The 26,926-nt window shown below is 43.4% G+C and overlaps 1 protein-coding gene across 1 annotated transcript in view; it reads left to right on the forward strand.

The window, feature by feature from the left end:
- LOC137509805 (receptor-type tyrosine-protein phosphatase S-like) overlaps positions 1–26,926 on the forward strand; it is a 782,862-nt gene that overhangs the window by 302,241 nt on the left and 453,695 nt on the right. Inside the window, exon 7 of the mRNA XM_068233857.1 lies at positions 19,589–19,858. Coding sequence (XP_068089958.1) covers positions 19,589–19,858 — 270 coding nt within the window. The remainder of the gene's footprint in view (positions 1–19,588; positions 19,859–26,926) is intronic.

Raw genomic sequence — 26,926 nt, forward strand, 5'->3', positions numbered from 1 at the left:
ACAGTCAAGTGTTGGATGAATGCTCAAATTGAAATATTTTCACAATTCACACCACTGATCTGCCTAAAGTGCACATAAAACCTGATACTATTTTAGCTAAGCAACACCCAATTTTTCTCAGATATTAATAATCTACCATACTGGAAATAAAGTTATGTGTATTATACAGTACATTGCCTCATGTGTAATGGGGGGAATACAGCTTCTCTGGTGTTTATCACAGACTTAATTCTAGGTAAATAGATACTGAGAACCTATAAGACACAGATACATTTGAAGACATAAGATAGCACTCTATAATCGATCTTGTGAATCTATCCAATAAAGGGTAAAAAAGAAATGTAATTTCATCAATTTGTGCATCAATCAATTTCTTATAATAACAATAAGCTAATTTATTTCAGACTGGCCTCATGGAAAACAATAATTTCTGTAAAATAATATGTGAGATAAATTTTAAAATGAGCATGTTTGCTTGTGATGAATGGCTGATAATCACAGCAGATGGGGTAACTTTGCTGGTGATTTATGATCCATGTTTTCTTCATGGTTCACCCTGTTTTTAAGCATGTAGGGCTTTTTGTCAGATTTGTAAGCATTTGCAGTTTTCTTTTCATGAGCACCACACCAGCTTGTTGCTCATGGTTATTCCATCCACCAGTCAGCAGGGATATGGTATATAGACACTCATTTATTTATATAGTAGGGTACAGTAATAACAAATAACATGCTAACAGCATAATCCTATTGTAACGATCGGTGAAGCACAGAGAGGATCTGATTACCGGTGATCTGCAGTATCACTGGGAATACAGATATATACCAGATTATAAGTGATCTGCAGTCTCACCGATAATCCGATATACTAGCTAACCTCTGTTCACCTGAGTAGAGTGTAGTGTTTGGTGTAACAGTAACACTTTGAGGACTAGGCCTCAGTGCAGCAAGGAGTACTGCACGGATTCCTTCCGCAGACCTGAGCTCTCCAAGACGGGAGGAGTCAGACTGACAGTAGGAAGGATGTCTGGAAGTGACCCTCAGGAGGAAAGGTCGCTAACAGAGCGAGGAACCGCCTCTAACGGTAAGGTCGGTTCTCGAGGTCGGACAAGCCAGGTCGTACACACACGGACAGATAAAGTACAAGATCAGGAGGCAAAGGCGGAGTCTAAGTACAGGCAGGGTTCAGTAACGGGGTATCAGAAATATCGAGGTACAGAATCAGGAGGCTGAGGCGGAGTCTAGAAACGAGCCGGGGTTCGGCAACAGGGTATCAGAAATATCAAGGTACAAGATCAGAGTTCAGAAGGGTAGTCAAGGCAGGCAAAAGTCATAACAAATAATCACAATCAAACTAGTACTTTAAGCTATCAACAAAATCTAGCTAAGTGTAGGATTACAGCTCCAGCTGGTCCCGGCACACTTGCGGATCTGACTACGGATCTGGGTGCTTCCACATATGTGATCGCACGCCAGACAAAGAGCAAGTGAACAACCAGCAGTATATATACTCTAGGACCTTTCCAGGACCTCCCTAATTGCTGGTCCAATGAGAGCAGTGGAATTTGTCAGCTGACCCAGCTGGTCAGCCGACACCCTTCTAACTGCTATTTAAACTCTGCCTCTGTGCTCGCGCGTGTAAGTCTGAATCTTGGTGGACTATCAGTCCCAGCCACACCAGTACTGTCTTGCAATGTATCCAGTGAACTGAGTGCGGGAGCCGCCTCCGATGCGGATTCCGCCGCTCTGCCTAAGCGGCATGCGGCGTTTTTTCCGCGTTGTGACGCCATGCTGGACGCGGAAACAGCCGCCTCGCCTTGAGAGACAGCGGCTTTTCCGCGTTTCATCACACCTATATAATAAATTGCTAGGGTTGCTGCGTCCATGTCAGGGCTGATCCACGCTGAAAATTGTCAAAATTGTAGTCATTTTGCCTCAATTGCATTTGCGATTCTCATTCGTGTGAATGAAAATCACTACAGAAACGATTTTTCTGCATTTTCATATGCAATTCTCATTCAAGTGAATGAGAATCACTGCAGAATTGTTCCCTGCAGCATTTCAGGAAAAATGCAAACGCAGTGTGAACACAGCCAATATGGAGCAGCCCTAAGTGATCGCCATTGTGCGCATATGCGGCCAGGGGCCCCTGGTGGTGGATACACTGGACACACATGCGCACAATCAATGGTGGTCCATGACAGCAACTGGCGATGGGCGTGATCAGTGTGCAGATGATGCGAGGGAGGTGGGGAAGGCCTCCCAAGAGGCTGTCAGCTGTGCTTATAGCACCTATTATTCAAAAAATACCATTCTGCATCCAGCATAGGGAAAATGCCGTGGAGAGAGAGACAATTGTGATGTAGTGGGATTAGTGAGTGGAACACTGTTAAAGGTTTGCAGCACATGCATTTACAGAAAACATGAAGAAACAAGTGGCTGGATAGTGTACTGGTTAAGGGCTCTACCTCTGACACAGGCGACCAGGCTCGAATTTCGGCTCTTCCTGTTCAGTAAACCAGCACCTATTCAGTAGGAGACCTTGGGCAAGACTCCCTAACACTGCTACTGCCTATAGAGTGTGTCCTAGTGACTGCAGCTCCACCAGGAGAAAAGCGTAATATAAATGTTATGTGTCTTGTTATGTCTTGTCTTGCCAATACTCTACATAGACAAAATACGCATTATTAGAGGACAGTTTTCTGTCACTACTATGAAAATTGAATTTTTCTGTGCCTTTTACTAGTGTACATTATTTGAAAGGCGTGCCTTATGGCTTCATTGAAGTAGAAGATGCTACAATTTTTGTTCACAATTTTTAAAATACTACTTCTATATTTATTGTTAAATATAATTTACATGTCCTTAATCATAAGTGTTAAGAAGTCATAAAACATGTCATTTGACCAATTTTGTATTCCAATTTTGTACCAATTCTGTATTTTGTTTATTGGTATATACCATTGTCTGTAATATTATGTACCCCATGTTTGTTTCTTACAGAAAATTGTGGAGCTTTATTAATCAATAATAAGCTTGCCAGCTGATCCTACTTTCTTTCTTCTGTATAAGTTAAAAAAGTACCAGAAATCCCTAACTAGACATCTAGTGAATGCAGCTAGGTCAATTATTGCCCGACATTGGAAGTCAATCTCACCTCTCACAATAGCAGAATGGCTTTCTGAGATTTCATATATACAAAGTATGGAGGATATCACCTCCACAATAATAATAGGTGGGGCAGCATTGGTTGACCTGGAGACCTTGGCATGAATTTACCAAGACTGCAGAGTAGGAGAATTTTACCTTATAGGAACTTTAATATAATTTGTTTGTTTTCTACACAGAAGTGTTGACTAATTAATCGTGTCCAGCATGATTGCAGCTCAGCACTCTGTAATGCTTGTCTTGATTTTGTTATTCTTTGTGGATATAAAAATAATCTTTAAAAAAAATATATCAGCAGGGAAGTTATAAATCAGTAGTTGATGTGGAAGATGTGGGCGTAAATTTAAAACATTACATTAAAATATGAAAAAAGGGGGTTTGCAGAATATAATAGCTTTTGCATTCCTCATGAGAATATGAAATCTTGGAGAGTAAAAATTATGAGTCCAGCTTTATTAGCAGTTCCATCAGCTAAATGGATTGAGAGAGCTTGATTGTTGTTATGAAGCGGCATGTTAAGCTGCATACAAGGCAACAGGTGCAGAGTCCAAAGTCAAGGGAGGATACTTTGTGGGTTTATCCAGGGCCCAGTAGATACAGAGGAAGGGTATACATGAGCAGAGCTTGGAAAACGGAAAATGTAGCTAGGGCAGGATTGAAAGTCTTTATTCCCCTGTTGCCTCATGGGACAATTTCAGAGAAAATGGCTAAAAATGGCTCTATGTAAGCAGAGTTCAGACTGGCAACAATGACGGTGTTTTTAACAGAAGACTGAGAATGCCCAGCCAGGGTAGAATGCCCAGAATGGGAATCCCCAGCCAGAGTCCTGCAATGAAGAAGTGGGATGAAAAATGGCAGATACAGAAAAAAATGGAGGAGTGGAACTAGATGGAATTCACATAAAATGGAAGTTCAACAGGTCTTACATTTTAAGGTCCATCTGAACAGATAAGGTCTTTGAGAGTCTCTGAAATTGTGGTCTTGTTAAGTTTATTTTTCAGCTAGTGAAAGAAACCCTTGCAAACTGATGTTCATCATTCAGGTATTATCACTGCTATTAGAGCAAAAGCATCACACATGATAATGTGTCTCAGAAGGGCTAATTATTGCAACTGAAAACCATGAGAAAAGATGCCCTATTTAAAGACATAGGTAAAAATGAGTAAGTCGTCACATCCCAATATGTTGCAAACATATATAATTTTATTAAGGACTATCCAACAAACACAATAAGTTAAAAACATTTAAAACAGCCTTCTAAATCCAAATGTAATTGGAAATCCCTACAGCAGCAGGACAAAAAAGTGTCAATTTTTGTGTTTGAAAGTGAATGGAGATCACTGATCTTGTGCAACAAATAGCATATAATGCACACCCCCTCAGAAAAAAATAATTCAGGTATCAAGCTGTGTATTCTCGTACAGCTCAGCAAATGCATGAATAGGGAAGCAGTATCAAAGAAACGCTTACTTTTTTTTACTCTATACATTGTAGGGACAAAGCCGGAGGCTCAGGTCCTAAAAGAAATATGTTTAATACATTACTTAGCATAGGTTCTGGCTTAAATTGAGTGAACAACCATTGCAGAACACCATGAAAAACAGAAGAGGAAACCTGATTTTGATAGTAGGCAAAGACATTCCTGTAACGAGCAGGTTGACTGGTAAAAATAGCTGTCATTATAACTTGCTATTGCTCAAGCAGTTGGAAATAGCCTTCTGCCCCTTTTCCATTGGCTAAAATGATGCGATGCAGCTACGCATCACTTCCGCTGGCGCCCGCGTTTACATCACCCGATGCGGAAGTCAATTGAAGAGATGGGACGCGGCTGCGGGCAGATGCGGCCGTGCGAGAATCTGCAACATGCTGCAGATTTTCTGATTGCTCAGCACCGCTCCGTATAACATGCACGCAGTGGAAACTATTCCATTGCGTGCATGTGTTTCAGCATACCCGCAGTTTGATGCGGCTAAATAGCCGCATCGCACCGCTTCTAGTGGAAATGGACCCTTATTGAGCCTTTTTGCTTACATCTTGAGTTTAACCATCTGATTGCGCTTTTCTTCTAGTGGATTGTAATCTTTGGCGGCCTGCATAATGGTTATGTAACTTTTACATTCAGTTACTGGCACGTGGCAAGGAAATGTGCTGATTTTTGGCATACATTGCTTTATGGTGTATTAGCCTCCTTGGTGGTAAAGATGAGAATGACTCGTCAAAAACCTTGCTACAAACGGTATAGACGAGTTAGCTTCGTCCACGCTGAAAACTGGCCTGGAAAGAGTTATAATGGTGTATGCGCACCACCTACTGGCAGTAGGCACATATTACAGCATTACAGAAGCATTACAGAAAACTTCTGTAATCTAATCTCATATTGTATATTGTACAGAGAATGACACTTATTGCCACACTAGACTGAACTTGGCCATGACGGACTAGAACGACCACCATGGCTAAGAGTTCTGCAGCAAACCAGAGTGTGTACAGTGGCCCAATGACTATCCCTAAAGATCTGTCATGTCGGACATTTAGCTATGTCTAAGCATGACCCAACAGCATTGTTCTTGGCACCTCAGACCAGCGTGTGTATGGACCTTTAGGGCTGGTTCAGACGGATGTCTCAATCACCTGCCCAGAGTTTCGTCCAAATGCTTTTCTGCAAGCGTGCAGAAAACCATTTGTCGATTTTCAGCCGCGATTCCCAGCGATTTTCATTTTTCATTGCACAGGGGGACACAGGAGTGCTGCGCTAATGGACCCCAGAACGACCAGACCCTGCAGCTTCCAGACAGTGGAAAAGATAAAGATCAAAATGCTGCTTTTGGAGCAAAAACAAAACAGATGGCATGTATAGCAGTCTAATAGGAGACAGATCACATAAGAATAATCCAGAGGTCACAGGAGAATAGGCTTAGAAGCAAACAGACTGTGTCCAGGATCCCATATAAGATGATACTAGGCAACAATACCACGATGTTGGTAAATGGCTTCATGGAAGGGAAGGATGTTATTTACCAATTTTACCCATTCGAATTCAGCAGGTACTAGTGGGAGAATCCAGTTTCTAGTCAAAACTCTACAAGCAATCTGAATAACATATAGCCTGGATGCCCAATAGGTCGATCGTGATCTACTGGTAGATCGCGACCGCCTGATGAGTAGATCCTAGCCGCGTCTGTAACGTTCTGCTAGTGAGTGAGGGACACTAGCAGACAGACAGATATCAGAGACTCCCTGAAAGTTATAGACAGTGTCAGTGAAGGCAGAACTGACACTGCAATACAGATATGAGAATAGTCAGACAAATCGAGTCGGCAACAGATCTGATTGGTGAAGTACAAAATCGGCAGGCAAGATCAGAGTGAGTATACAGGCAGAGGCTCGGCAACAGATCAGATTGGAAGAGGTACAGAATCGTTAGGCAAAATCAGAGTAAGTATTCAGGCAGAGGTCGGCAACAGATCAGATTGGCAGAGGTACAGAATCGTTAGGCAAAGGGAAGTCAGATAAGCAGGCAAAAGTCAAACACAGTAATATCAATATAATAAGCTGAACTAGTATGGAATCCCCGGGGTCCTGCCGGTTAACCACCCTGGCGTTCTGATAAGATCGCCAGGGAGGCTGCGGGAGGGGTTTTTTTAAATTAAAAAAAAACTATTTCATGCAGCCAACTGAAAGTTGGCTGCATGAAAGCCCACTAGATGGCGCTCCGGAGGCGTTCTTCCGATCGCCTCCGGCGCCCAGAATAAACAAGGAAGGCCGCAATGAGCGGCCTTCCTTGTTTTGCTTACACCGTCGCCATAGCGACGAGCGGAGTGACGTCATGGACGTCAGCCGACGTCCTGACGTCAGACGCATCCGATCCAGCCCTTAGCGCTGGCCGGAACTTTTTGTTCCGGCTGCGCAGGGCTCAGGCGGCTGGGGGGACCCTCTTTCGCCGCTGCTCGCGGCGAATCGCCGCAGAGCGGCGGCGATCGGGCAGCACACGCGGCTGGCAAAGTGCCGGCTGCGTGTGCTGCACTTTATTTGGGGCAAATCGGCCCAGCAGGGCCTGAGCGGCAGGCTCCGGCGGTACTGGACGAGCTGAGCTCGTCCATACCGCCCAGCTGGTTAAAGCCACATACGGACTGACTAAGGTCTGAAGCCTTCACTGCGTAGTGTTAGCTAGAGCAGACAACGTGGAACTGACAGAATCAGGTTAAATAGCCCGGGGTGAGAGAATAGGCACGCCCCCATCCCGTCCAGCAATCAGCATTCGGAGGTGGACCCCTGCATGTCAGCTGACCGACTGTCAGCTGACACGCTTCCTAAGCGCATAAGAGATGCCACGCTGACAGCGTGTGCGTCCACCCTCCTTCTCTGCCTGCGACTGAAGCCCAGCTGGGGAGCTGATGACGTCATCTCCAGCAGCGCAGCCAGCCGACCCGGAAGTCACAGACATGCTGCTGGCCGTTGCAGCGGAGGTAAGCTCTGCAGACCTGACATTACCCCTCCCCTGAGGCGTGATCTCTGAACACGCCGGAGCAGGTTCATCCGGGTAAGAAGTATGCGGAGCAGGTTTATCCGGGTAAGAAGTATGAAATTTAGAAATTAATTCATCAGCGTGAAGTCTGTGAGCAGGAATCCGAGATCTTTCCTCCAGGCGGTAACCCTTCCAATGTACCAGATACTGTAAAGAATTTCTTATTCTTCTGGAGTCCAGGATTTTTTCCAGCTCATATTCAGGTTCACCATCAATAATAACAGGAGGAGGAGGAGTGGAGTCAGCATCAGCATCAGCGGCAGAGTTCAAAAGAGACACATGGAAAGACTTGGTTCCTCTCATGGAGGCCGGCAGTGAAACTTTATAAGTGACTTCATTAATTTTTTTCTTCGGAAACAACGTACGGACCAATATATTTGGGACCGAGTTTGGCTGAAGGCAGGCGCAGGCCAATATTTTTAGTGGACACCCATACACGATCTCCAGGAGAGAACTGCTTGTGAGGAGAACGATGGCGATTGGCTTGTCTCTTCTGATAAGCGACAGCCTCCTTTAAATTCTGATTGACCGAGGACCAGATCTCCTGAATCTTGATCACCCAATCCTGCAAGACTGGAAAGGGTGTCGAAGAAGAGGGAATAAAAGAGAACCTGGGGGACCTTCCAAAAACCACTTGAAATGGAGAAAGTTTAGATGAAGTATTTAATAAATTATTATGTGAAAATTCTGCAAACAGCAGAAACTGTACACAATCTTTTTGGGACTCAGAGACATAGCAACGTAAAAACTGTTCTAGAGACTAGTTAATTCTTTCTGTGTGACCATTAGTCTGAGGATGGAAACCGGAGGAAAATGACAGAGACATGCCAAGGTATGCACAGAAGGTTCTCCAAAACTGAGACACAAATTGAACTCCTCTGTCGGAGACAATATTTTCGGGAATACCGTGTAAACCGAAAATATTTTCAATAAATAAATCAGCCAACTCTTTGGCAGAAGGTAACTTCTCCAAAGGTACGAAATGCGCCATCTTGCTGAATCGATCTACCACAACCCAGATCACAGTTTTCCTTTGAGAGGCAGGGAGATCTACAACAAAATCCATGGAAATGTGCGTCCAAGGAAAACTGGGAATCGGCAAGGGCTGCAAAGTACCGGCAGGGGCCTTCCTGGTAGCTTTTCTCCTAGCACATACACTACAAGCTGCCACAAAATCCTTGCAATCATTACGAATGGAAGGCCACCAGAAAAGACGCTGGAGTAGATCTAAAGTTCTGGTTACACATGGATGACCAGCTAGCTTACTGAAGTGACAGTGTTTCAGAACAGATAAGCGCAAATGTAAAGGAACAAACAATCGTTCAGGAGGTCTTCCAGAAGGAGCCTCTGCCTGAAACGGAGTAAGTGACTCCAACAGATCGATTGCTAACTCCGTTGCAGAAATAACAACATGATCAGACAGTATATTAGTAGGTGTAACAGACTCAGACTCTACTGGTGCAAAACATCTGGACAAGGCATCAGCCTTCACGTTCTTGCTACCAGGCGTGTACGTGTAATGATCCGCTCAGCTGTCTGCACAGACAGACAGCTGTTTGACCATTCCTTAAGTCTGAGGGCTGCAGATCTCTGGAAAAGAGACCTGTCTTTACTTTGTAAGTTTCAGACCTGCTCTGCTGCTGAGGAATTTGCATATATTTGTTATGCAGATTGCCTAGCTGCCTCCTTTGAAGGCTGGCAGTATAAATACCATGTTCTCCCAGAATCCCTTGCTGGTCATAATGGTTTGTTACTGCTAAACACTCCTAGAGTGTCAGCCTCGCCTGTTTGTTAAGATTATCTCAGAGTAATTCTTGGGACTGTTCTAGGCATTCCCTCTAGTGCAGTCGGATTGTATTATCTGTTTTGCCTGTCCTGTCTTTCTGTCGCGATTGTCCTGTCCGAAAATCGTTCTGTCGACAGGAAATCGTTCTGTGTTCTGTCTGGGAGTGTAGGCCAGAGCTGCGGTTGCTACTGGCTGCTCCATCTGTCTGGGTTGCACTTGCCCTAGTGGTAGTGGCAGTGCCTCCTTCTGTATTCTGTCTGTCTGGGAGTGTAGGCCAGAGCTGCGGTTGCTACTGGCTGCTCCATCTGTCTGGATCGCCCTAGTGGTAGTGGCAGTGCCTCCTTCTGTATCTCTGCCTTTGGGGTGTTAACCAGAGCGGCGGTTGCTACTGGTAGCCCCTTTGTTTATCTGTCTGGATCGCACTAGCCCTAGTGGTAATGGCAGTGCCTCCTTCTGTATCTCTGCCTTAGGGGTGCTAGCCAGAGCAGCGGTTGCTACTGGCAGCCCCACCTGTCTGTCTGTCTGTCTTGTCTGATACGCTGAACGTCTGAACGCTTGCTGTAGGCATGGTGAGGTAACCGTTTAGCAAGCGTTCGCGTTCTCTATTTCGTGTTTGTCTGTCATTGGTTAGTTAGGGTGGCACGCTTATCACTGGGCGCCTAACGCGCGAATGGCATCTGTGGCCGTGCAGAGGTTGTGCTCGTCTGCACTCCACAGCTCCATCTGCTGGTGGGAATTGCCCTCTACCGGTGCATTGCACCTAAGCTGGGTACTATCTATTATACGCTTGTGGAGGATTTCCACTGTGTCAGCGCGCATCTTGTGCGCTGACCACGGAGATAGAAACCCGCAAACGTTACAGAATGACCAGCCAAACCGAAATTCCCAGGGTAGAGGGAATGTTCGATTTGCTTCAGATTTCATTGCCTAAGGCAAAGGCATATGTGGATCCTATTATAGGTAGGATCATACATTATATTAAAGCATTTAAAAAATCTGTGCATGTTCCTGATCCCAACCCATATGAAGATTACCTTGATACAGGGTTTTTTGAACCTCCATTTGCTCCGTGGGAGTTGGGAGCTTTGATGGAGGAATTTGAGTTTGATTGGAAGGCCTTTTGCGATTTTTACTTCGCAAAAAGCGAAGATATTCTGAATGCTTGCCTTGATTCTATGTACATTTTGGTTGATTCTGATGAGTGTGACGAGTGTTTTGTGGATCCAGTAATTTGTGTGTGGCAGACGATTTTGGATGAATTGCACACACACCAACCAACTGATTCCAATAAAGAGACACCGTTGTCAAATGATTATTCCTGCCTTTCTGGGGTAAAGCAAGTGAGTTTAAACACTGTGTGACCTGAAATGAATGGGTGTGCCTCGTTTGTGGACACCTGTGTGAATTCTGATGGATTCTCTTCTGTTTGTTTGGAGTTTGAATCTGTGCGATCTGATGCCTGTTTCTCACATAATCCTGCTATGGAGACAATTCCTAAACCTTGCAGCCTCAAAAGTAATGTTTTGAACACCTTGCAGTCCGCTCCACAGATTGCAGAGGCCTGCGCTTTGGAAGCGTCAGTTTCGCAACCTAAAGCGATTTTGGATTCACACATTTTGTGCGCTGACTCCTCAGATTCGACATGGTTAGCCGAGTCTAGGGGTGAGACAGCGCTTTGCTTTTGCGAGTCTGATTCTGAGGAAAGTGATGACTTTCCACCCTGTTCTCTGGATGAGTCAGTATTAGACTCACTACATATTCCTGTGCATCCTGTTTCCTGCAGTAAAACGAAATTTAGAGAGTCAGAGCTAATTTCACTAGATATTCCTGTGTATTGTCTTGATAATAAAATTCAGTCTCAGCAGATGGTAGAACCATTCCTGGGACATCTGCCCTGTCCGCAGAAGGTATTTAATGTTCGGCCCTGTAACATGGATAGTTTAGAATCCTTCTCAGAAAACTTGGAAAATGACACTTCTGAGGTCTTGTTTGATGTTTTGGAGGTTTCCAAGTTCCTCCCTAAGGGTGCAGAACTTTTAGGAGATGCCTCCTGCCCCCCAGACCCGTCTGAGGTATTGCCCACTTCAGTAAGCATTGCCATTATACTGACTACCTTTGCAGCTCTTGTGGAGCTTCAGTCATGTGTAGTCAATGATAAGATTTTGCTGGATGCAACTACAGTCACAGAAACTTCTAAGTCTGAATCCAAGTCTTCTTTTGAAAGACCAGTACCTGTGACCACTACTCGTGATGATTCTCTGCCCAGTCCTGGTTTTGGTCTTGTCGTGTCGGACTCTGAGGTTGGCAGTTCCCCGACATGTCCTGAGGGTTCTCTTGTACTAGTGTACCCCGATGTGCTCTGTGACCCAGAAAGCCCAAGTGTGCCTCGGGTTACCAGCATGCTCAGATTCTTCCTTGGTGGAGACTTGTTCTGATATTGCCTGCCTGCCTGCATGCCCAGAAGTTTTCCCTGAAAGTCCTGATCTTGATGGTTGTCCTGGTAATCCTGAACCCGGAATGGTCATAGGTTCCATAGGGGTTCTTGATAGTTCTCCATGTGAGCCTCGTGAGCGTTCTGGCCTCTTGGGATCTCTGCGGAGCTTCAAAGTGTTCTGGGAGATTCCGGGAGAAATTTTACTTGGTACCCTGGATGGGATCAACAGTGGCTTTTGTGTTGAAAGGGACACTTCGAAAAGGTATTGTGGCAAGTTTGGTATTTTTGGACGCTCCCTGGAAGGTGGTGGGAATTGCCTGGAGGGTGTCGATGGCTTCTTCTCTGGCATTCACAGTTCTGATGGGTGTTACGCTGAGGCTTGTAGTGCTGATGGGCATGTTTCGGTGGCTTCTGCTTCCGACGAGGTCGGTTTCGGGAGGATTGACTCTGGAATCGGGTCTTGTCAGGCTGACCTGGCCTTCATGAGTCTTCAGTTAGATGTTTTTGGAAATGTCAGTTTTGAGAGACGTCTGGAATCCATCCCTAGTGGTGGTGGTGGGGGGGGGGGGGGGGGTACTGTAATGATCCGCTCAGCTGTCTGCACAGACAGAGAGCTGTTTGACCATTCCTTAAGTCTGAGGGCTGCAGGTCTCTGGAAAAGAGACCTGTCTTTACTTTGTAAGTTTCAGACCTGCTCTTCTGCTGAGGAATTTGCATATATTTGTTATGCAGATTGCCTAGCTGCCTCCTTTGAAGGCTGGCAGTATAAATACCATGTTCTCCCAGAATCCCTTGCTGGCCATAATGGTTTGTTACTGCTAAACACTCCTAGAGTGTCAGCCTCGCCTGTTTGTTAAGATTATCTCAGAGTAATTCTTGGGACTGTTCTAGGCATTCCCTCTAGTGCAGTCGGATTGTATTATCTGTTTTGCCTGTCCTGTCTTTCTGTCGCGATTGTCCTGTCCGAAAATCGTTCTGTCGACAGGAAATCGTTCTGTGTTCTGTCTGGGAGTGTAGGCCAGAGCTGCGGTTGCTACTGGCTGCTCCATCTGTCTGGATCGCACTAGCCCTAATGGTAGTGGCAGTGCCTCCTTCTGTATCTCTGCCTTAGGGATGCTAGCCAGAGCAGCGGTTGCTACTGGCAGCCCCACCTGTCTGTCTTGTCTGATACGAACGCTTGCTGTAGGCACGGTGAGGTAACCGTTTAGCAAGCGTTCGCGTTCTCTATTTCGTGTTTGTCTGTCATTGGTTAGTTAGGGTGGCACGCTTATCACTGGGCGCCTAACGTGCAGTGATCGTGAAGAAACGCGTTCGCTGTTGCGAATGAGTGCGGTGTCCGCGTTTAGCTAGCGTTTGTTATTTTCTTTACCTTCTGATTGTTGTTTGCTGTGCCTTTGCTACTCTCTTGCTCTGTTCTGTTCAGCCTTGTGTCACTTCTGGCAATCGCCTCTCTCTTGCGATTGCATTCCCGCTTTGTTTCTGTGAATGTGTGTTCGCCGTCGCTGGGTGGCGACTAGATTGGGGAACACACATTTAGTCTGTCTCGGTGCTCTCTCTTTTGGAGGGCTATCGCCCCCTACTTTGCCTTTATCTGTACAATTCCCATCTGGCATCTGTGGCCGTGCAGAGGCTGTGCTCGTCTGCACTCCACAGCTCCATCTGCTGGTGGGAATTGCCCTCTACCGGCGCATTGCACCTAAGCTTGGTACTATCTATTATACGCTTGTGGAGGATTTCCGTTGTGTCAGCGCGCATCTTGTGCGCAGACCACGGAGATAGAAACCCGGAAACGTTACAGTACGTTATAATAAATTTAAAACGGGAGAAGAACAAAGCCCACCGGGCCTGCCTGGGATTCAGCCTCTTGGCTCCTTCTATATACCCCAGATTTTCATGATCCGTATAGACAGCAATAGTGTGCTCTGTTCCTTCCAGCCAATGTCTCCATTCCTCAAAGGCCATCTTGACAGCCAGAAGTTCCCTATTACCAATATCATAATTGCATTCTGCCGAACTAAACTTTAGTGAGAAAAATGCACAAGGGTGCAGGCGTTCGGGTTGACCAGAGTATTGAGACAGTACGGCACCCACACCGACCTCTGAAGCATCAACCTGGACGATAAATGGTCGGAGGACATTGGCATGCATGAGGATAGGAGCAGAGCAGAAGGCTTCCTTAAGGGTCTGGAATGCTTGAGAAGCCTCCATGGACCACTTGGAAGGATCGGCACCTTTCTTGGTCATATTAGTTAGAGGAGCCACAATAGATGAGAAGTTTTGGATACATTTGCGATAATAGTTTGCGAAGCCTAAAAATCTCTGTAACGGTTTAAGACCAAGAGGTTGAGGCCACTGCAGAACTGCATCAACCTTCCTTTTGTCCATCGACAAACCTGAGTCAGAGATGACATATCCAAGGAATGGAATCTCCTTGACCTCGAAAACACATTTCTCAATTTTAGCATAAAGAGAGTTCTCTCTCAAGTTCTGTAAGACAAACTTAACATGTTGTTGATGTACATCCATGGACTTGGCAAAATTAAGGATATCATCGAGATAGACGATAACAAATCTGCCAAGTACTTCCCTAAATATCTCATTAACGAAATCCTGAAAAACAGCAGGGGCGTTGCATAACCCAAACGGCATCACCAGGTATTCGTAGTGGCCGTCTTGAGTATTAAAAGCTGTCTTCCACTCATCCCCCGTCTGATCCTGATCAAGTTATAAGCCCCTCTCAGGTCCAATTTGGAGAATATCTGTGCTCCAGTAACCTGTGAGAACAAATGCTCTATAAGGGGTAAAGGGTATCTGTTTTTTTACCGTGATATTATTCAAACCCCTGTAATCAATACATGGTCTGAGACCCCCATCTTTTTTCTGAACAAAAAAGAACCCTGCTCCGGCCGGAGAGTTAGAAGGGCGAATGAATCCCTTCTTCAAATTTTCCTTAATGTATTCCTGCATAGCTTTTTTTCAGGACCAGACAGGGGATAAATATGACCTCTGGGAGGCATAGTACCAGGACGTAAGTCAATGTGACAATCGAAAGGGCGATGAGGAGGCAGTTTATCAGCAGATTGTGGTGAAAAGACATCAGAAAACTGAGCATACTGCTTAGGAACCCCCTCAACATACAGCTCAACAGAATGTAATGGTAAATTTTGTAGGCAGTTCTTTTGGCAGACGTGAGTTGTCCAATCGAACTGAGGGGAATATTTTTGCAACCAGGGAAGACCCAAAACAATAGAACATGACGCCATTTTAAGAACATAAAATTGTATCTCCTCTACATGAAACAGCCCAATCTGACAAGAGAGAGGCGCTGTCTGAGAAAGAGGTTGCTTATCCTGTAGAGGAGAGTCATCAATGCCAGTTACATACAAATTCCTTTTCATGGGTATTAAGGGAATAGCCCATTCTTCAACAAGACTAACATCTATGAAATTCCCTGCTGCTCCTGAGTCAATGAAGGCTTGTGAGAAGAATTCAGAATCCTTCAGTGAAACTTTAATAGGAAGCAGCAATTTATCAAAGCCTTGGGGTGTCAGGAAATCGCCTAGAGGTGCACCCCTGATAGAGCCTAGGCGGAGGAGTTTCCCGACTTTTTAGCACAATTTTGTACAACATGCCCCTTCTCCCCACAATACAAACACAACCCCTCCTGTCTTTGATTTTCATGTTCGCCAGTGTACCAAAAACAGAAAATTTGTGCATCAAATATGGCAATGAAATGTGTGGGTCAGATAAAATAATAAATTGTCCGCATACACGGCCACTTTATGCATATGTTCCCCTATCTCTAGCAGCGTGTAATACTATATATTCTCTGGTAGATCCCGACCACACTATTTTTTTCCATTCAATATATGCAATTGGGCTTCTAAATTGTACATAGGTAGATCATTTTGACTTACTAATTTTTAAGGTAGCTTACAAGCCAAAAAAGTGTGAACACCTCTGCACTAGTGTGTTTTTTTTGGGGGGGGGGAGGAGCGGGGAGTGGAGGGTGACAGTTCTTGAATGGAGTGACAAAAAACTAGAAACGCCCCTGGCCAGTTGTGACTGTTTGTAGATTGGAGGGAGGATGTGTGGCTACATGTCATTACAGTAAGACTGAGAGGAGGGATTATAGCCATTTTGACTGCTGGTAGAGTTGGGGCTTCTGGCCACCCATGACTACTGTGAATGGAGTGGAGTAACCATTGCTACTGCAGAGGCAAACCACAGAACTTTAATGCATTAAAGGATAACTGAAGTGAGAGGTATATATGGAGGCTGCCATATTTATGTAATTTTTAATAATACCAGTTGCCTGGTGTCCTGCTGATCTTTCATGCAACAGTAGTATCTGAATCACGCGCCTGAAACAAGCATGTGGCAAATCCAGTCAGACTTCAGTCAGCAACATTTGATCTGCATGCTTGTTTAGTACCTATAGCTAAACATATTAAAGGCAGAGATCAGCAGGACAGCCAGGCAACTTGCCTTGTTTTAAACCAAATAAATATAGCAGTCTCCATATCCCTCCCACTTCTGGTGTCCTTTAAAGGACAACCGAGGTGACATATGATATGTTGAGATGGACATGTGTATGTACAGTGCCAAGCTCACAAATGCCTATGCTGTGTACCTTTTTTTCTTTTATGCCTGAAAAAGTTAAAAATCAGGTATGGAAGTAACAGTTTCTGTCTGGGTCGGGAGTGGGTCCAACTATAGCATAACCCTCACTGATAAGGAATTACAGGCATAAAGCAATTTCCTGTCAGTAAATGGCTTCTGAGAGCAGGAAAGAGATAAAAGAGTCAATAGATCATAGATTTTAGCTCTGGCATGCTTCAATGAGGGTGTCACTGAACAGAGACAATGAAACAGTTAAAACTAAAAACTAGATTTAAATATAAAATAAAACTGTGTAATATCTAAAAAAAGTCATTTTTATGAGAAGGAGAATATATACTATTGTTTATCTCATCAGTTTATTTTCACCTTGGATGTCCTTTAAAGGGGTTCTTTCGCGAAAAAAGTAGGCAGTTAAAAAATGTGACAGATGACAGGTTTTGGGCCAGTCCATCTTTTTAAGGGGGATTCTCAGGGCTTTCTTTGTTTTCAACAGCATTTCCTGAACAGCAGTTTAACTGCCAAAATAGCAAGATACCAGCCGGCCTTCCTAATCACTTGCACACTATTATGTCAGTTAGATTTTGCAACTGTTGTTCAGGAAATGCTGTTGAAAACAAAGAAAGCCCTGAGAATCCCCCTTAAAAAAAATGGACTGGCCCAAAACCTGTCATCTGTCACATGTTTTAACTGCCTACTTTTTTCGCGAAAGAACACCTTTAAGCATAATTCCTGATTAGAGAAAATATTCCCTTGTCCTACCTGGCATTCTTAATTTCAAGTTTATGGCTACCTAAACACTGAACAGTACACTAGCCAGTGAAATAGGCATCATAGAATATTATGTTATATGCAGGAGGCTCCTTGATTGGCTTTTTTCAATTTCATTTAGTACTTGCAAACTGACTGAATGAACTTTTCATCTGGATTCATGCAGTAGTTGCTAAACGTTTGTAATTTTATAAGGGATTTGGGGGTTAGGTTTACTATACAGTGCTTACAAAATTTATTTGAACCGCAAACTGTGTATCATTTGCAGCCCTCAATGCTCTGTGAGTGTTTTTATCACATATATGTATTTATAAAACACATTAGAAATTACTTTAAATAACCAATACACTCTCATTTCCCATTGTTCTTCAGGCTCCGATAAATTGTATTTGGAGCTAGTTCATTTTTTTAAGATTCCATTATTATTACGTTTTAAAGTTTTTTTTTTATTACATTGTTCTCATGAAAACAGTGTATTCATCACATGCCGCCATTTGTCAGTAAATCTGTTGCTGACTAAGTCAGCTTTTCTCCCGTCTCTACTCTGTGCACTCAGATATATTTTGGCCCCCCAAGAAAACTTGTATCCCTCTGTACCGTCAGCATGTTCCTTTGTTTTCTCCTCTTTTCTTCATTGTATGTCAGGTGTGCCTGAATATTTGGTGGAGCCTCTGTGATTCTGTTCCTTGAATCAATTTCTTATTGCTTCATTAGACAAAGAAGTATATTCTGAAAGCTTTTATTCTGAAAGCTTATTTCTAAATTATTGTATTCGTAATGTTACACTTTAAGTATTCACAATAAAAATTAGATGTTGTAAACTTTTGTATACTTGGGTAGTATGATAAAATGGTATCATACTACTCAAGTACGATTTCTAAAACCCTGATGAACCAAACTTTCTGTTGCATTTCTTACTTTATTTTTATCTTTCTTCATCTGTAAAATACTGTTTTTAAAGATTTGAAGCTATACAAAATTTAGGATGATAAGATTAGAAGAGTAAAATCTACAGTCCATTAATGTACACCGATTTATTTAGTGCTAATATATATTGATAAGGTGAGAAAAAGATATTGTAAGATTTATAAGAAAGCTTTAGTACACCAGGGCCAAGGTTTTACATTTGTTACATCAAAGGTTATTCTTTGGGTGGATTGAAGAAATAAGATTACTTTAACAAAAGGAACAGAGTCACTCAAACTGGGCTCCCTCAACCCCTATATCCATGTTCTAACTTGTGAGGTCTGAAAACTGCATCCACCTATCAGCAAGGGGGATGCACAGAACATGTCACTTTTACAATCAATGTTAATCCATCACTTTGCTTTACAATAGACAATCCGTTTAATATCGCACTGAGGCTGGTGGCCTCAATGTTTTTTAAACACATTTAGTCATTAATGCTACAGTTTAAAGCATTTAGTTGGTTCTCTGCCCTTAATCCCCTGATGCCTTTATCTACACCCAGTATTACTGTGGGCATTTGCTAGCTGCCCTCATGTTCTATTCCTCTGCATTTTCTGTCTTTCCCTCCCTTTCCTTTTTTGTTGTTTCTTTCTTTTTTTATGTTTTATTTATTTTTTTCTTTTATAGCGTTTATACTTCCTATGCATGATGTTTGTGTTTCTGAAAGCTGCATTTATCGATGAAACCGTGTCAAATTCTAAAGAGGCTTCGTTAGGGTTTTTACACCCCAAAACCACAAAAATTTCATTAGAGTTTCTCATCTCTGTTGCTGATATGTGGTACACCGGAATAGTACTTACCTGTTGAAGACTCAAATGATTAATAGTTAGGAAGTTGATTTGGCTATGTTGAGGTTATCAGAAACAGCAGACATAGCAAAGTCCTTCTGATATCAAGTTTTATATCTCAAGTCAGGTAATTTGTTGTCTCTGGTAGAGAAAGGTAGTGTTAAAATACTTGAGTACTCAGACATGTCATTGTAGGAATTTTAAAACAGTACGTATGGAGTGCATTAATTTTACAACTTCAGTTATTTTGTGATACCCCATATCTGTTGAGAAAGATGAGAAATTGCTAATAAATTTTTGTGTATTATCTGTGCTGTTATGGGTGTACTCCTTATCTATGGAAACCTTTTGCTATGAATAATGGCTTCATGTTTCTATATTCTTCCTTTTTGTTTGTGTAGTAAGTTTTAATTTATATATATATATATGTGTATGTATATATATATATATATATATATATATATATCAGAGAAAAAGTTTGAATCTTATATAAATAACTTCTCCTGTATCCTTGTTAATTTTGCCTGCAGTTCGCCGTGTAGCTCCACGTTTCTCAATTTTACCCGTGAGCCATGAAATTATGCCTGGAGGTAATGTAAATATTACATGTGTAGCGGTGGGTTCACCCATGCCCTATGTCAAGTGGATGATGGGTGCTGAAGATCTTACCCCAGAAGATGACATGCCTGTTGGGCGCAATGTTTTGGAACTTACCAATGTGAAGGAGTCTGCTAATTACACCTGCGTAGCTATGTCAAGTCTTGGCGTCATTGAGTCAGTAGCCCAAATAACAGTTAAATGTAAGTATGGCTTTCCTAATTCCATTATGGTCAGAACTGTACAAATATGCATAGTATGTTCAAAGAGCTATCATAAAATATTTCTTACCTTTTACTGTTCCGTTAGTGGAGCATAATTTCATTTAAGAGTTAGGCCTCATTCACACTGTACACTTTCCTGTGCACATTCTGGCAATGCGTATGGTGTGCAAGATGCAAGAATATCAGAAGTGCATAGACTGCACTGTCTGATCTTCCCACTTCGTACATGCGCTGAGGTGCAGTGCGATATTGCACTGCTGCATGCATTCTTGGCAAAACTTAAAGCTAACACATTTAGCGTCTAGTACTGAACAATCTGCGCAAACTGTGTTTGGAAGCTAACACCCTCTATTCGCTGCATCTGTTTTGAGTGCAAGTTGTGTAATCTGCCCGTGTATTGGGCTCTGCAGATCTATGCAGCTGGTCAATTCGGGTGCAGCCTGCATTTGGAAGAGTTGCCATTTCCTCCTGTTATCTTTTTTTGCTAGTGTGAACAAGGCCTAATTTTTTTTAAGCACAAATATTAGTAAAATGTATGTTAATATTACAAAAGCTATTTTGTAACTGAATGTTATCAAATGCTACCTTTTAGTTTTAGCCTTTTTGAGCTATATATTTATAGCGCTGGTTACAAAAATAAAATGAGATTTAATTTTCTGGAAACCATGGCAGCAAACAATTATACATTTAAGTATTAAAAAGTTAAAGAGGCACTTAAGCCTCTTTAAAAATAGTTTTACTCACCTGGGGCTTCTACCAGCCCCCTGCAGCAGTCCCGTGCCCTCGCAGTCACTCGCGGATCCTCCTGTCCCCCGCTGCCAGCTAGTTTTGATTTGCCGACAGGCCCTGACAGACCTGGCGACGTGTAGTCTTCTTCGCGTTCCCATCCGCAATAGCGCTATTGCAGACGGGAATGCAAAGAAGGAGACGCGTGGCCAGGCCTGCGCAGGCGCAGTGAGCCTATCGGACAAAAAATTGAAACTAGCTGGCGGCGTGGGACAGGAGGATCCACGAGTGACTGCAAGGGCACGGGATGGCTGCAGGTGCTGGTAGAAGTCCCAGGTGAGTAAAACTGATTTTTTTTTTTTGCCCTTAAGGATCCCTTTAAGCCACATCACCATCTTTGTGGAATTAGTTAACAAGTTTGCTCAAAGTAGAAATTAAAATTTAATGAATCCCTTCCAAATCCTATGGTATATCTAGTTTTACTGCAGTTACTCATTCAATACACATGACATTAGTATGTATCATGCACATCCATGGAGAGGCTGGATATGTGTATTTTTCAGGTAGTTTGTTCATGTCTAATCATTACTTTTGTCCAGGAAAACAACTGTAGTAACTCATGAGCAGTTCCAGAGCAGTCCTACGTATGTCAGTGTGATACAGCTTGTTAAAATACTTGCAATATATAAAGATGATTTGTAAGTAATTCTGTATTATCATATCATCGTTTGTGCAACTGTATATAGTATGTATTGTCTATTACATATCGATAATATCACTACTACTACCACTGCCACTACTATTACTACTGATACCACTACTAATTATTATTGTTTTTACTTTTATGGAAAGTATAGTAATGCCATTAATTGCCTAGAGGTAAATTAATGAGCGTATCTGTATATGTTTAAAACTTGGAGATTGTGGGATTATTTTCCTTTTTATCAATAAACAAAAATATAGTTTTAATTTAGGTTATTCAGAGACTGTATTTTAGCAGAATACCTCAATATGTACTGTGATCAATACCATTGGTGTGTGTGTGTGTCATTTTCTTGTTGGGCACATGTGAACAACAAAGAACAAGCTAAAGGACCCTAAAAATTTAAACTGGCTAAAATATGTTGTCAAATAAATTGATTCAATCTCACAGTTCAACATACTAATATTAAAGGGGCACTATGGTGAAAAACTGTAAAATGTAAAATATGTGCAAACATATACAAATAAGAAGTACATTTTTTCCAGAGTAAAATGAGCCATAAATTACTTTTCTCCTATGTTGCTGTTACTTACAGTAGGTAGTAGAAATCTGACAGAAGTTACAGGTTTTGGACTAGTCCATCTCTTCATAGGGGATTCTCAGCAAGGCTTTTATTCTTTATAAAGATATTCCCTAAAGAGGATTTAACCAATGATGCTGGCCATCTTCCTTGTTTTCTACATGGTTTTTTGGCAGTTGGACAGAGAAACTGCCATTCACTAAGTGCTTTTGAAAATAAATAAATCCCTGAGAATCCCCCCATGAAGAGATGGACTAGTTCAAAGCCTGTCGCTTCTGTCAGATTTCTACTACCTACTGTAAGTGACAGCAACATAAGAGAAAACTAATTTATGGCTCATTTTACTCTGCAAAAAACGTATTTCTTATTTGTTTGCACATATTTTAAATTTTAACATTTTTCGCCATAGTGCCCCTTTATCGAGTCAGTCTGTGTGCTTGGCATAAGAAGATGTGACTTTCAGTTCTGTATTTTTTTTACCAGATTTACAGAATTTGCAAATCCCATTGTAGTTATTTAGCTACCTATCTCTTTGACTGCATTCTGGGCAAACTCAGGATAGAGGATAGCACCGCCCGCATATAATTGACCATACATTGTATCTCCCTATATTATTTTTTTATTTTTCTCTTGAGCATTTATAAAAAAAAGTTGCAACATCTGTACTGTAAGTATAAGTGCTACACAATTTTCAGCAAATAGCTTAACTATTCTTCCCTTTAAAGAGAGTCTGAAGCGAGAATAAATCTCGCTTCAGACCTCATATATAGCAGGGGCACATGTGCCTGCTATATATGAGGGTCCCTTCACCCCCAAATCCCCTCGTTTCAGCGGGGGAGCGCTTCCTGGTTGGAGCAGGGCTAACTGCCGCAGCCCTGCCCCACGCGCGTCTGTCAGCGCGTATCTCCGCCTCTCCCCCGCCCCTCTCAGTCTTCCTTCACTGAGAGGGGCGGGGGAGAGGCGGCGATGCGCCGCTGATAGACGCGACTGGAGGCAGGGCTGCAGCCGTTAGCCCTGCCTCCAGGAGTGACCAAGTCTGCGACCAAGTGTCGCAGTGGGGGGTTTGGGGTTGAAGGGACCCCCGTTTAGCGGCGCTATAGCGGCGGTTTAGCAGGGGCACACGTGCCCCTGCTAACTATGAGCTCTGAAGCGAGATTTATTCTCGCTTCAGAGTCTCTTTAAGTAAGATTTTTTCATGCTACTACATTATGCAGTTTATATAGAAAAACAAGAGCTAGACAGGGAGAGGCCTTGTGAGTAGGAATTATAATATGATGTAACAATATAAAAACGGTGAAAACAAAAATGAATAACAACTAGGCAAGCTGTTAAAGTCCTGTTCAGACTGTGTGCATACCTTTATTTTGCGACAAATGGCAAACAATCAAAAGGGGAAAAGGACCCGCAACATCCACACACATTTAGACCAAAGGGAGCGAGGAACCAGAGAGCTCGAAATGTCCAGTAGAAAAGAAAGTTCCGCTACACCAGTGGCTGGGTGCAAAAGGTTTCTCTGTTTATTTTTTCATCAATCAGTGAGTACAAAAGTTAAAAAAGCTCACGCGTATCGGAGCTCATGGCTCCTTAATCATAGCTTGTACATTGTTATAATGCATGAGTTTAAATAGTGCACAACCCTCCCACCACAAGGAGGGAGGCGTGGCCTGCGGCCTTAAAGTGACACATATATATATATACCACATAAAAATTGCAAGAATATGAAATAACATAAAATAAAATCATGTATACACAAAAACATGCATAGCACAACTATGTCAAAATGTCCAGATGCCCTAAAGAACATAAACATGACAAAAAATGGCAAAATTCGTGTAAAGATGCTGTTAAGTACCAAAATAATTGTGACACTAAGAATTAAGGTCATATGTTAAATTAACATCCATTCTGGAATTTAAGCCCTGTGGAATCCTAGTCCCCAATTTCCAAATCCAGAAAGCCTCCCTTTTTCGCAAAACCCTGTACATATCTCCCCCTCTAGCAGAACGCAAAACCATTCCACCCCCTGGAAAACAAAGCTCCTCATGTCTCCCTGGTGTGCATGAAAAAAATGCTTAGACACACTAGAGACCTGGGAGATGTAGGACTTGTTCCTGAGGCATCTGGAGGCTCCGTTATAATGTTCGGAAATGCGTTGGCGTAGAGGTCGTGTGGTGCAGCCTACGTATTGCAACCTGCAAAGGGTGCAGCCAACAAGATAGACCACATTATTCGTACCGCAATGAATGTATTGCTTGATACGAAACTTGGTCCCATTGGACATGGAAACTATCTCGCGGGTCGCACCATGCACAGTACAATATCTGCAGGTATTGCACCCACATTTAAAAGAACCTGTATAAGTTAACCATGTAGGAACCCTCCTCTCCGAACTGGAGAAAAGGCTCGGGGAGAGCTGGGACCCCAGGGTAGGAGCTCGGCGTGCAGAAAAACCACAACCTTGACTCAAAATTTCATGGAGTTTTGGGTCCGAGTGCAGAATGGGTAAGTATTTCTTAATTATGTGAACAACTTGTTCGTATTCTAAACTATATGGGGTTGTAAAAGTCAATCCCCTCTTTTTACGTCCCAGTCCGCCATCAGAACCAGTAAACAATAGTTCATTGCGATTTTTATTATACACTTGTTTTTTAGCTTTTTTAATTAAACTGCGGTCGTAGCCCCTGTCCTGAAGTCGCCGCTCCACCAGTGCCAGCTCACTCTCCATGTCCCTAGGATCGGAGCAGTTTCTGGCTGCTCTTAATAGTTCTCCATAGGGGATCGCCCTCAAAGTGTGTTTGGGATGACAGCTTTTTGCCAAAAGTAAGGAATTACCTGCACAGGCCTTGCGATACGTTTTAGTAACTATTTTGTTTGATACAGATGAACCACAGAGAGTCAAATCCAAATAATTGACCTCTATGGGGTCACTACAAATGGTGAATGACAGGTTGAGACCATTATCGTTACAATAGGTAAGGAATTGTGTAACAAGGTCCGGGGGGCCCCCCCATATCAGCAGCAGATCATCTATGTATCGACCATCCCAAAAAATGAACTCACTAAAGGGGTTTCCCGCTCCAAAGATGCGGAGCTCCTCCCACCATCCCATGTACAAATTTGCCAGGGATGGGGAGAACTTGGCTCCCATAGAAGCTCCGCACCTTTGGAGATAGAAAACCCCATCAAACATAAAATAATTATGGGTCAACAGATGATCTACCGCCAACATGAGGAAGCTCCCCAGATCCGTAGAGAAAGAGCTATAGCTTCGGATGTGGAAATCTAAAGCCTGAAGAGCCTTATCATGGGGGATGGATGAATAAAGTGAGTTAACATCCATGGTGACCCATGAGTAGTGACTTTCCCATCGCAGAGGATCCAGACTATTAAGCAGGTGTGTCGTATCGCGTAGGTAACCCGGGAGTCTTTGTACCAGGGGCTGAAGGCAACTATCAACCCACTGGCCCAGACGCTCGCCCAAAGAGCCAATGCCCGCAACGATCGGGCGGCCCTTTGGCGGAACGTCCGGTTTGTGTACCTTGGGCAAATGGTGGAATATGGGGATGACTGGCGCATCCACCATGAGATAGTCTCGCTCTCTCCCGGTAAATACCCCCAGAGAGACTCCCATATCCAACAGCTGCTTAAGTTCTGTCTGGAAACGCATAGTGGGATCGCCACTTAGTTGCTGGTAGGTGTTGGCATCACCAAGCTGTCGTAAGGCTTCTGCTCTGTAGGAGTCAGCATCCAGAACCACCACGGCCCCCCCTTTATCAGCACTGCGGATAATAATGGACCGATCGTTTTGGAGGGACCGAAGTGCCTCCCGCTCCCGTACAGACAGGTCCGACCTGGCCCTGGACACCCTCTGTACTTGCATCAATGTAGTTTCGATCATATCTTGAAAGGTGTCCACGACCCCGGTCCTAGCCTGCACAGGGTAGAAGGATGGGTTGGAAACGGACACGGGGCCCGCGTCCGCCCCGGCGACCGGGCCGCCGCTCTGTCTGGAACGTGATTCCAGAGAGAGGGTGGTAGAGGCCCCCCGGAATGGAGGAACCCCCCCCCCGGGCGCCGGGGCGGAAAAAACAATGGACCCCGTGGCCGGTCCCCCACCCACCTCCGGATCCATTGACTCCTCCATCTCCGCAAAATGTTTTCTCACCATAAGATTGCGGACAAATTTGTTAACATCCAACATTGTATTAAAAATATTGAAATGACAGGATGGAGAAAAAGAGAGGCCTTTAGACAAGAGGGAAAGTTGGGCATCAGATAATGGTACTTTAGAAAGGTTAATAACATTGGAAAAGCCTAATCTTTTGTGTTTCCTGCCCGCCCTCCTTCTACGTTTCCTTTTCTGTTCTTGAACTTCCGGTGCTTTTTCTTTTTTTTCTGATAATAGGAGGCCTGTACTAAAGGGTCTGTTCCTGTTGCCTGTCCGCGCTGGTCCCCCCTTGGTTTGGGGGTGCCAGCAAAGACTGACTGGGCCCTATTTTCAACCTCATCTGACAAATCAGAAAGAGACCCTGAGCTGTCAGCAGAGCTAAAGCTAACTTTTTTGGTGTGGTGGGGTCTAGGTTTGCGTAGTATCGGTTTGGGTGAACGATGCATGGTTTCCCACCTACCCCACTCATACACAACATTGTTCCTATAGTCCCCTGTATCCTGAAGAAACTTTATACGTTTAGTATTCAAAATGATGTTCTCTATTTTAGTGATGTTCTCCTTCATTTTGTTGTTCAGATCGTCAAACAGATCAAGAGAGGAGAATCTTTTGAGCTCCTCCCTAGTCTCCGCGATCTGGACCTTAATATCAGCGAGTTTCTTTTCTTCATAGGAGACGACATGACATAGTTGTGCTATGCATGTTTTTGTGTATACATGATTTTATTTTATGTTATTTCATATTCTTGCAATTTTAATGTGGTATATATATATGTGTCACTTTAAGGCCGCAGGCCACGCCTCCCTCCCTCCTTGTGGTGGGAGGGTTGTGCACTATTTAAACTCATGCATTATAACAATGTACAAGCTA

Source organism: Hyperolius riggenbachi, chromosome 1, assembly GCF_040937935.1.
Source record: "Hyperolius riggenbachi isolate aHypRig1 chromosome 1, aHypRig1.pri, whole genome shotgun sequence".
Lineage (NCBI taxonomy): Eukaryota > Metazoa > Chordata > Amphibia > Anura > Hyperoliidae > Hyperolius > Hyperolius riggenbachi.